This window comes from Drosophila novamexicana, unplaced genomic scaffold, assembly GCF_003285875.2.
Source record: "Drosophila novamexicana strain 15010-1031.04,08,12 unplaced genomic scaffold, DnovRS2.1 tig00001711-arrow-arrow-pilon, whole genome shotgun sequence".
Lineage (NCBI taxonomy): Eukaryota > Metazoa > Arthropoda > Insecta > Diptera > Drosophilidae > Drosophila > Drosophila novamexicana.
In genome coordinates, this window is record NW_020824880.1 from 38,170 (window position 1) to 50,304 (window position 12,135).

The 12,135-nt window shown below is 45.9% G+C and overlaps 1 protein-coding gene across 1 annotated transcript; it reads right to left on the bottom strand.

The window, feature by feature from the left end:
- Window positions 1–432: 432 nt before the first annotated feature.
- On the bottom strand, window positions 433–6,169 carry LOC115768235 (chondroadherin). The gene is made up of 2 exons (XM_030712760.1): window positions 6,050–6,169; window positions 433–1,593 (listed from the first exon to the last, which is right to left on the bottom strand). Exons 1-2 carry the CDS (start codon window positions 6,167–6,169, stop codon window positions 433–435), a joined length of 1,281 nt encoding a protein of 426 aa, XP_030568620.1.
- Window positions 6,170–12,135: the final 5,966 nt, after the last annotated feature.

Consider the following 12,135-nt stretch of genomic DNA (forward strand, 5'->3'; position numbering starts at 1 on the left):
CGACATATGAACTGCGTGCAACAGAACGAAGCACTTCTGCAAAGTTTCATGAAGATAGCTAGAAGATAGAAACAGACAGACGGACAGACGGACTCGGCTATTGATACTGATCAAGAATATATATACTTTATGGGATCGGAGATATCTTCTTCTATGCGTTACACATTTCACGACAGCATTAGAATTCCCTCTGTAAGGGTATAAAGAGGGATATCTAACGTTTAGTTTATGACTTGGAAATATTCTAGCTAGCGTTCAAATCAAACTGCATTCAGGGAGGGTAGGCCTTTTGGTGGTACAGTTGCAATGGGATTTATTCTATTTACTTTTTGGACTTACTTACTTTTTAAGCGGGAAATAGATTCAAGTACAAACGGGTTTCAACTCTCTTCCTCTCTGTCGCGCCGCCCTGCCTTCTCAGTGTGTGGCTGCTTAATTGGGCCGTCGGCGTTTCCGGCGGCGACGCCAGGCGATGTGACTGTGGCTGAGCAGCTGGGCAAGCCGGGCGGCCAGAAGGCGGGCATATCGCCACTCGACACAGCTGGCAACGGCAATCAGTAGCATGGCATTGAGGCCCAGAGCCAGGCTGGCCGCCGAGGAGCCAAGATTGCCCTTGGTCAGCTGATCGGCACAGCGTCCGATCGCATCGATATCCAGTTCGCTCATCACCCGTCCGTTCACCTCCAGCGGCGAGATGCAGTAGTTCTTCTGGAGAAAATCGCTCAGATTGTGTGCACCCTCGGCAAGGGGCCCGTCGAGCAGGGTGTGTATGTGACAGCCGCAGGGAAAATGATTGTTCACCAGCTGCAGATGATCAACGCCATCGACAATGATGGCATTCGGATCGGGCGTCTCCAGCACATGATTGCCATGGAACTTGAGATGCTTGATGGCCGCCGTATTTGTAAAGTTAAGCTCCTCAATTGAGTCGATCTTGTTGTTCAGTATCTGCAGCGTCTCCACCTGGGTGAGGCCCGTAAAGGCGTCCGCACAGATGACGCCCAAATCGGATTCCTGGAGCGTCAACAGCAGCACATTGGACAGACCGCGAAAGGTGAACGGCGAAATCTCCTTCAGATCCATGTAGGCCAGCTTGAGCAGCCCGACCGCATCCATGCCAAAGAAGGCGTCCTGCTCGATGCTCCTGATGCCCGATGGCAATATCAAATGTCCCACATTCGTCAAGCTGGAGAAGGCCGAACTCTCGATCCGTATCAGCGGATTGTTGCTCAACAATATCAGCTTTATGTTCGAGGTGCCCGCAAATGCATTGCCCTCGATCCGCTGGATCTGATTGTGACTGAGCAATATGGTCGACAGATTCTGCAAACCCGCGAACGCGAACTGCGCCACCATCTGAAGCGGTGTATACTGTATGGATAACTCCCGCAGCCGGGGCAGTCCCCTGAACGCGAACTGTTTGATTCGTGTGATATTGTTGCCGTCCAGCGAGAGCTTCTTCAGCGCACGCAGGCCGGCAAACGAGTCCGGCTTGATGATTGGAAAGTTGTTTTTGGTCAGCGCCAGATTCTCAACGGTTGCCGGCAGCTGGCGCAGCGGTATCTGCTCGAGTCCGCCCGTGTTACACAGCACCTGCAAGACATTGAAGGAGGGAGAGAGGGAGAGAGAGAGAGAGAGAGGGGAGAAATGTTAGTCAATTTTGAGGCGAAAATTGAATTTGCGGCTTTATTGCTGCAAATAAAATTAAATCGCGTTTTTTTTTTGTTCATGTTGCTCTCTCTCTTCATTTTTTGTCATACTCTGTGCAAATTCAAAATGGGGTATGCTGTTTCTGTCAGAGACAATGCTCTTTTTTATCGATTACTTTTCCCGTTTCCAGCCTATCGCTAGATATCGATTTGGAGTCTAGGCTCTCTGGGAAAACTTATATTGTGACTTATACGAGCTGTAACTGCCAAGTCTTTCTTACATGACATCTCTTCTTGAATTCGATAAATATCGACTTACACCCAAACATTTTAAGCATACCTCGCAACGAATGGCAACTGGAAATGCGGTATATATGTGTATAATATAGAGAATACGTAAATCAATTTTGTTGATATTGAATATCGATAAATATCGAAAAGGCATTTTCTTTACGTCAGTCGAAATATATCTATATACTTATATATAAACTCGGCCCTCGATCTAGCTGAACTACCAATTTTCTAGAAAAAGCTAAGATGCGCTCATCTATAAATTAGCTATTTCTTGAAAATCGATAATTATCGACAATCACTGCTGATGATGATCACAGCTAATGTGTATATATAGACATATAGTCTTTTACATATACGTATATATCTATATAATATCTATAGGAACTTTCCATTCCCCTATATACCAGAACCTTAAAGCCTCTGAAAATCCATGATGCGTATGATATATGTATGTATAAGTATACCTGGATATCTATATATATATATATATATCTTTAGAATATCTATGGGAAACACCCAGTCCTCCTTTAAGTTTTTATATGTGCATTATATATCCATATCATAGTTATAGGAAACCGCCACTCCCTCTTAGCTTGGCTACGCACACACACACACACGCACACAAGCATACACACACTCTAAGACGCTGTGTTTATAGGGTATCCGCTTGTCTAATGCTCTGCCACTGCTGCTGGTGCTTCTTCTTCTGTTTTGTAGCTGCGTTTCAATTTTTTCGGCGTTCTTTTTAATCAACCTCGCTTGGCCCTACTTGCAGACACACCCCCCCTCCCGCCTTACTCTCCCTTCCGCCCCACATTGTTTTGTGTTTTACGTTTTGGCTCGCGCATTTCGCGTCGCGTCTCTGCTTTGCGCTTTAATTTTTTACAACTATTATGTGCTGATGTGTGCGTTTGTAGAGAGGGAGACCTACCCCCCTCCCCTTCTCCTCTGCCCGTCTCCCCCTCCCCTATACACAACATCTCGCTCGTCATAGTCATCGCAACAATGTCCGCTGTAGCCAATCCTCCTTCCGGTTCATCCTTCTGATGCCTTATCTGTTCGTCCCTTTGCCCGGCCATCTGTCTATCTGCCGTCGCGTCGCGTCGCGTCGCTTGTCGCTGTCACGTTGATGTCATCGTTGTCTATCCCCCTATGCCGACCCCGCGCCCAGCTCAGTTGTCCTTCGCTTTTACTGTCCATCATTGCATACCCCTCTATCCAGGCGTTAGACTTTAACCCCCATCTGCCGCCCCCTGCATTTGCGTTTGTCGGAGTTGCGTAACATTTACACAATTTTCATACGCTTCACCTTTTAAATGAACGAATTAAAAGTTTCATTTCTTGCAGTTTGCCAGCTCTTCTTCTTCTTCTTCATTTTCTTTTTCATATGCTACTTCTTCTTCTTGTTCGCCTTTGTTTGTGTTTTTTTCGTTTAAGAGTTGTTTATGTGCATGCTTTGTTGTCGCATGCCCCAACGTTTCGTTTCAATACGTTTCGCTGCGTTTCATTCCGCATTGTTCCATTCCATTATGTTTCCCGTATACCCTATATACCCTGTCCGATGCCTCAAACTCATCGAACTCGGGCACAATAAGAGCTGGAGACACCCGAAATAGTTTTGTGGGCCTCGTCTAAAGATTGCAGCTGAAATATTTGTGCACCGCGAGAAGTCAATATTTATTTCCGATAATACTGTCACGATACTTACGAAAGCAGCTGCCTATTTATATTTCTATATATTTTATGTTTATTGCATAAATGTATTTTCTCAATCAATATCAACATTCATACTGTTAGTAATCAAACGAATCGAGCTCCTCAATTAAAATCAATCTCTCGAAATTGGACTTGTTGCGTGAAAAACGCTTTGTTTTTCCACATATCCGAAGAAAACCTGGCCTGAATAAACCCATCAGAGTCAGGTATGTATTTGTTGTGGGAAAACCTTGTCAGTTTCAGGCATCGGAAGCGTATTTCATTTTCGGTGCGCCGCAGAAGGCAGCTATGCTTGTTATTTGTTTTGTTTGGGTTTTTCTTTCTTGTTCGATTTAATGAAATTTCGTATTCGCAACAGCAAAATCAGCGACACATTTTTCAGCTTTTCACACTTTTCACGCGCCGCAGACCCGGCCCCGACCCCGACCCCAGCCCGGCCTTAAGCTGAACTCGAATTGGCCTCAAAGTAGGCAACACCTGACCTGCAAGTACAACGAATCTTAAGTACAGCAAGGACTTCGCCAGTTCGCCTCAATTTATTTACGTTTTTTGTTTTGTTTTTCGCTTTTTTTTGTCATTTTAATTTTTTGGGTTTTTCTTGCCTCTGACGGGTTGTTGTCTTGTCGAGTGCTGAGTAAATCATTTCATTGTTCATAATCTGGAATAATGAAATCACTTAAGTTCTCAATTTTGTAAAAATGACGATGCCAGCAGCGCCGAGCACCGAGCGCCGGGCACCGAGCGCTCTCGGCCCCATTGGTAATAAGGATGCGCATTAAGCGAGGCGTGGCAAGGGGATGCGGACTGCCTGCTTCTGCCTGCAGCTGGCCGCAAAATTCTCACGGGAGACAATTGAATACGAGGCTGGCAAACACACACAACAACAATAAAAAATAAAAACGTAAGAGTGTGCAACAGTCGAGAGCAGCCCACTAGCAGATACCCTATACAAACACGAATCGCATAAAAATCGTACCAACATGGAAGTGCATTGGGGCGATGTTGAAGTCAAAATTGTTGAACAGAAAGCTCACAATTTTACATTTTAGTAGTTGAGCTGACGCAGTTCAAGAAGCGCGAAAGTCCAGAGACTCGCGTGGTGTATTTTCAAGTAGTTTCAAGATTTTGGGATAGTTTACAAAAACGTGAAATATGCTTTAAGTGAAACTAAATAACAAATTCGATATACGTAACTCCTTTAATACTTTAGATATGCCTCAAAGAAGCGACCTAAAATCGATGAATGTCGAAAACAGAAGGTTATCGAAATTCGTTAGTTGACGATTTTGAATTTAAAAGTAGCTTAACTTCAAATTTGGACTATGTTGTCGATGTGATCTCTAAGAAGTGCTCAAAAACCTGGCCTGAAGTCGGTAGTTATCGAAATTCGATAGTTATCGATCTTGAGCAAGTGCTAGCTGTTTATCTCTGCTAATCTATGTAGCTCATTTTATCTCTTAAAAATGCTAAAGAAACGCGATCTGAACTCGATAGATATCGACTATAAATAGTTATCGAATTCGATAGTTATCGATTTTGGCAGCGGTTATCGAACGATTTTATACAATATAAGATCCTAAATTTCAATTATGTGTCTGTGGCTAACAGAGTTTCCAGAACCGGTTTTATTCTATAATCGATAGTTTTCGATTGTTATCGATACCAAATTACAGCTCTTATGGCCAAGAATATATCGATTACTCGTTGCTCCGATCTGGCATGGATATTTATGTGCAGTATATACCCTAGCGTCGGGCACATTTGCCATGGGTACAGGGTATGAAATGTAAGAAACGGCACTGGGAGACGGACAAACGGACGCACGAAGCGAATGTAACAAGTGGAATGCGCCTGCACCACCCCCCCCCCCCCCCCCTCCCCTCACCACTCCTTCGGCCCAACCCAGCGTGGATGCAGTGTGGATTTGAAACAAAGGAAAATGACCATTTTTCCCAGCATTTTCGATTTAATTTTTTTTTTTTTTGTTCGTGTTCATCACTGGGCGCAGAAAGCAGCTGTGCGCAAGTGTGTGTGTGTGTGTGTGTGTGCGCGAGTGTGTGTGGCAAAGAGTCTGACCAGGCCGGGGATCCCCCAGACGAGCTCTTTATAGGGCAGCAGCTACAGTTTTCTTTGCTTTAGCTGATGCTGATGATGCTGATGATGTTGATGATGATGCTGATGATGATGATGATGATGTTGATGATGATGCTGATGATGATGATGATGATGATGATGATGTTGCACAGAGCCAACAACTATGAAAACTACAAGTGGAACAACTACAAAGAGCAAGCGAGAGCAGGGGCAAAGAGGGAGAGAGAGAGAGCGAGCGAGTGTCAGAGAGAGAGAGAGGGGGTGGGGAGGGGAGGGAGAGACATTGTTAAGCTTACTTGAGTCTGGGACAAGCAGATGCACTCGGCTGGGCATGATTTGGATGTTTCGGTTTGTTGCGAGTTCCACAGGCAGACAACAGTGAGCGCAATTATGAGCAGCAGCCAGGAATTGCACATTTCACGTTGTTGCTGACACGACAGTTTGGCGGCGTAATTGAGCTCGATTCACTATCTCGCTTGCACACACTGGCAACAGCCAGCCAGACGGACGGACGGACGGCGGCACGGACGGACAGACAGACGAACGGCCCAAGTGCTGCTGCTGCTGCTGCTGCTGCTCCCCAGCTGCCAGTTGGCCTTTTGCCTTTGGCTCGTTGCGTTTTGGCCGCAGTTGCTGCTGCTGCTGCTGCTATTTCCTCTACTTCTTCTTCTTTTTCTTCTTTAGCTGCTGCTGCTGCTGCTGCTTACTTATTTATGTTTTTATATTGCGTTATTTCATTTGAACTTTCTTTTTATATATTCTTTAGCTTAATCATATTTATTTATGCTTCTGCTGCTGCTTCCAGTGGTGTCCGACGCTCTGCTTCAACTCCTACACTTGCTGCTGTAAAGAGAGTGAGAGAGAGAGAGAGAGAGAGAGCATTAGTTAGTTTAAGCAATGACAATTGTGCGAGTTTCATTTGCAGCTGCCAGCAATGCGACATTTAAAACTTGTGACTTACTAAAAATACAGATAACTATATAGATGCATATAGCTTAACAAACGCAAAGCCTACACACAACCAAAGAGAGAGCATAAGGGCGCGAGAGTGCGATAGAGAGAGGGAGAGTAACGACTGGCATGCAAAATTGATGCGCAGCTTAGCAGCTGTAGACAGCAGCGTGCTGTGTTTTGAGAGAGGGCGGGTTAGGTTGGAGGGGGGGCCGGTTAGATCGACAGTTGGCATGAGCCAGACAACTGGCTGCGGCTCAAAGCCTCTGCTCTAGCTCAGTGCTTAGCTGTTAAGCCCACTGCCCAAAACTCCAGGCTGGGCAAAAAGGCAAAGGCCGCATTGCCGCTGACGTTGATGTTGATGTTGGCTTTGAGCCTGGGCACTTGGTTCTGGCTGGATGGCTGGCTGGCTGGCTGGCTGGCTGTCAGCTGCTGCTGGCTTGGCCGAAATAGCTGCTTGTTAATCTTCAATAATAAATAAGTAATGCAAGGTGGACGTCAAGTTGCAGCTGCCTGCAAAAACGACAACAGCAGCAGCACAACAACAAGGACAAAGCCAATGCAATATAATAACTAAAATTGCTCTAAAGAGAATTTGCGATGAGGCGTCGCTGCTGCAGATGGTGGTTGGCGAGCGGCGTATTGGTGGCGGGGAGGGGGGGTTTGGTTTAGTTTGGTTTGGTGCTGTTTGAAATGTTTAAATGCACAAATCAAATATGCAAGCAGCCAAAATGACAAACAGGCAAACATGCACCTGATGTCCAGCTGAGCTGCGTACTGGCTTTTAATTGAACACTGAGGAAAGGACTAAGCAAAATGCCAGACATGCACAGAGACACACAATGAATGAATGAAGCGGCCAATGCGGGGGGTAGAAGGTTAACAAAATGTTTGGCTCAGCAGACACAATAAATATGCACAGGCATTAATGCGTGACAATATAATTGGAGCGACAGCAAATACGGCGTGTGAGTGAGAGAGAGAGAGCAAGTTAGCCAGTGCGCGTTTAAAGCACACACGTTGCGAAGTTGGAAGTGGGAGTGGGAGCGCACGTGTGTAGAGCCGATCTGCCGCCATTTATAAAGTCATCCATTTGGCATGATGGCCGCTGGTGGAGAGCGTGCATAATAGAGCGTGGGAAAGAATATGTGGAGTGTAGAATTTCGATCAGCTCTGGGTTGAGGCTGCAGGAGAGAAGAGATGTGCATGCTGTTGAGCGCGAGAGCGAGAGTGGAGACTGCGCTAGGTGTAGAGTGCTTGCATATATGTGTGTCGTACGCGAGCTGGCAGCCATCTTTGTTTAACACGCTCATTAGCTGATGGACAGTTAATAACTTAAGAGTGAGCGAGAGGCGTTCTGCTATGCTGATCTGCTGTCATTTGTGTCAGAAGGAAAGGGAAAGAGAGGGAGAGATAGGGCGAGCTTTAAAACGTATGCGTGTATTTTTGTATGCTTTACGCTGACGGCCATCTTTGTCACGCAGCATGACATCTTGCCAGCCACTGGGAAAACCCTCTGTCAGTCGCTCTAGCTGTGTGTGTGTGTGTGTCTAAGGTGGCTGCAACTGAAGCTATGGGGATGCGCTGCAACGCGTACCTCACACAATCGCATTACGTCCTGATCTAAAGGGATAAAAGCTAAATAACAAATACCGGCACAAGCTCAAATAATGCACAGACAATTGTGAAAGCAGCAAGAGACAGCAGCCAAATAGCAACAGCAAAAAGAGCCAGAACAAGAAGAACTCCAACAACAGCAACAACAACAAGAAATGCGCTGGCAAAAGGAATCAGAAATGCGGCAACAAAAGCAGACACCAGAAAACAGCTTAGTGCAACAGCCAGCCAGTCGAGTTGCTTACTGCATGCGATATGTGGCACGGATAGCGGGGTGCGCGGGGTCGAGCAACTGCAACCGACGCAAGAGAGAGAGAGGGGGAGTGGGAAAGGGAGGGGGGGACAATGTGCGACTACTTGGGCAGCTAATCAATCAATTTTACTCAACATTCTATTGAATTAACACAGTCGGCAGACATTGCCAGTGTCTAGCCCTGGGCAGAGCTTTCTTATCGTTCTCGTTCGACTGTGTCATCGTTTAAGCCAACATTATAGCCAATTAGTAAATAGATTTAACGTTAAGACATTGCTCAAGACATTACAAAACACAATACAATATTTATAGAGCCTGCTATCAAACGCACAACATATGCAGATGGATATTTAATTGATGCAACCAACAAACATCCTTGTTGCCCTTTCACTGACTAATTTAGTGGAAGGACACGCATTAAATTTCACACATTCAATTGATGCGTTTTGCTGACCTATTTCTTATATATATACAATTTTTCGTTTCTCTCTCTGCTCATTGATTAATTAGAGCGCACGAAATCCGAAACCTAATCTAAACTAAAAAAAAAAAAATAAGTAAGAGGTTCTAGTCGGGAGCTCCCGACTAGGGGATACCCTGAACCCTCCTCGTTCAACATCAAATGCATATAGATACTCTATTTTAGAAGCTATATGTCAAGTTTGGTGACTCTAGCTCTTATTATTTACCAAAATTGCCCAAAAAACAGGATATCGATATCGATTTTTATCGATTGCTTGGAAACGGAGCAAGTTATCGGATATCGGAAACAAACTCGATCTGCGCGTGCACTTGGAGCATCTACATCTAATTTCAAGTCTCTAGCTCTTATAGGTTCTGAGATCCTTGCGTTCCTACATACAGACAGACGGACATGGCTAGATCAACTCGGCTATTGATGCTGATCAAGAATATATATACTTTATGGGGTCGGAGATTCTTTCTTCTGCCTGTTACACACATTTTGATTTTGCACAAATACAATATACCCTTATACCCATTTTTAATGGGTTCAGGGTATAAACATGCTGCGAAATATTCGATCTTCTCTTTAAAGGCAGCAAATTTGTTGGCTTTAAATGTGTTTGGGTGCGCCAAGTCCAAGTGAAATGAAAGCGTAATCAAATAAGCTGCAAGCTGCAGACTCTGCGTGCATATCAAATGTCAGCGGGAGTCGGGCCAAAATCAAAAGAACACTTTAAAGTATTTGGCAAACTGTTTAACAAACCCAAGCCCACGACAATTGACTGTTTGACGGGCCGAGTCGGATTATCGGGCCGGGACACGGTGTGAGCTCATGAGTTAATGCCCGTTTCACGAGTCAAATAAATATCGTTGAATGGATAAGCAAAGAAGCCAGCAAATAGAATTATTTTTGCCACGCAGCACACAAGACCGCAACCAGAACCCAGAACCAGAACCAGAAACCCAGAACGTTGGCCAAAACGACAAACGACAGACGACGGACAAAGGACACCGGGATAGGGACGAGAACTGGACGTTTGTGTCGTTTGTCGTTGGTTGCCCGAGCCACATTCAATTGCTGCCAACTGGCAACTGGCGACTGGGGCAGGGGCTGGGGGCTAGCACATGTGTCTGCTGTAGCGGGCGGACGCCACCTGTAAGGACCTGGCCAGGAGCCGAGCATGCAGCTGGCAAGAAACTGGCAGAGCCAAGTGCCTGACCACTGGCGTTCACTCGCTGTGGCCCCTGCCCCTGACTCGTTGCTGGCCATGAAGATAATTTACAAAACCGCACAGCGCACACTGAGGGGCTGCTCCTGCTGCTGCCCCTGCTGCTGCCCATCAGTCAATCAGACGGGCGCAGTTGGGCAGGGGCTGGCACTTAGCTAAGGCTGCCCCGCGCCAGACTTCAATTAGAGAGCATTAGTGAGTAAGTTTTGTGGTTGCAATTGAAAAACGCGTCCAGCTCTTAAAGCGAGCAGCAATGTGGCCGACACTTCATTAACGTGGCCCCGAGCTGTTGGCCGTTGGCTCTTTGCCAGTTTAATGATCAGCAGCTGCAGCTGCACTTGATCACAGCTGCCGCTGGGCAGCTACCGACTTGCATTTAATTGCTTCATGCGAACATTTTGGACGCTTGCCAGCAACTCTCTCTCTGTGTGTGTGTGTGTGTGCGTGTGTATGGCTCGCTTATCTTTTCAGCCAAATGCCTCTGCCTATGTCGCTAATCAAATTATGAAAGCCTTGTTAACAACAACAAGCAGAGCAACAACATTTGTGAGCAATGATGATGCGCATTGTGATAAGCATGCAACTCGGAATTCACCTGGTCAGTGGCCTATGCCATGCATTGATAGCCAACAAATTTGTAGCACAATTACCTGCGCAGGTGAGCTGCTCACCTGGCTATTGCCAGGCCAACAGCCGTTGCTTCACACTTATTTAAACAAGCCGAAAACGGAACAACATATATACACTTTTTTTTTTTGTATGTCTACTTCTTGGCCGAGTTTTGTATCAAAAGTCTTGTGCTGCATTCGAATAACTATTGTTATTACTTTTCCCGTCGACTCAGCTGTTTATGCTGATCTAAAACATTCTAATATCATCTATAAAAAGGTTAAGAGTTTCACAAAGGTGATGAGGTGCAAAAAGGCTAAGCTGGTCTCACTGCCTCAATCAGTTGCGCTTGCATTTTAAAGATGGCCGACGGCCTCTAGAATGCATAGTCAACAAGCTTACAGAGATAGCAGATCTGCGCTTCGCATGGCAACTCTATCTCTCTCTCTCGCTCTCTCTGTCTCTTCCACCATCTTCTACAGCTGAGGCTACATTTCAAACATGGCCGTCGGCATGCACTAAACATGCATATATCAGCTCGCTCACTCTACCCTAAGTGGCAGATCGAAAACTCTACACAGCACAACTGTTCACACTCTCTCGCTCTCCCTCTCTCGCGCTCGCTTGCTCTTGTTGCTGCAGCCATCAAATTATGAAAGCCATGTTAACGAGCGCAGCCAATGGCAAAGAGGAAGAGCTGTAAGCAATGTTGATGTGCATTGGGATAAGTGTCGAACAGACCGGAATTCACCTGGTCAGTCGGCCGTGCGATGCGTTGTTAATCAAAAATCCAGTCAACAAATATGTATGTATGCGTGGCTGGCAGCAAGCTTCAATTACCTGAACTGGCGGGAATTGTCGCCTGTAAATATGCCAGTCTCGTGGGCAAAACTTTGAGCTCGTCTGCGCTCTATCAAAGTTAATATGAGCCGCAACTTAGCACAAAGTCAAAATCTTTGAGCTGATGTCAGCCTGGCCGCAATTTCGGCAAGAATGAAGGCATGTGTGTATGTGTGTATGTACGGCAGCCTGTTGACGGTCTCATAAAACCGAATACATAAAACATGTGTTCAACTTTGGCCTACAGATTTACACTTGGCCCCAGACAGCGGGCAACGTCATGGCTTAGACGACGCTGTCTATCAGTCTCCGTCGGTCTCTCCCCCAACCCTCTGTCCCTCTGTCCCCTTGTCCATTTGTCCGTTTCGCTGTCTGGCCTTGGCTTGCCAAATTTGTGGCTGTCAACGTCAACGTAACG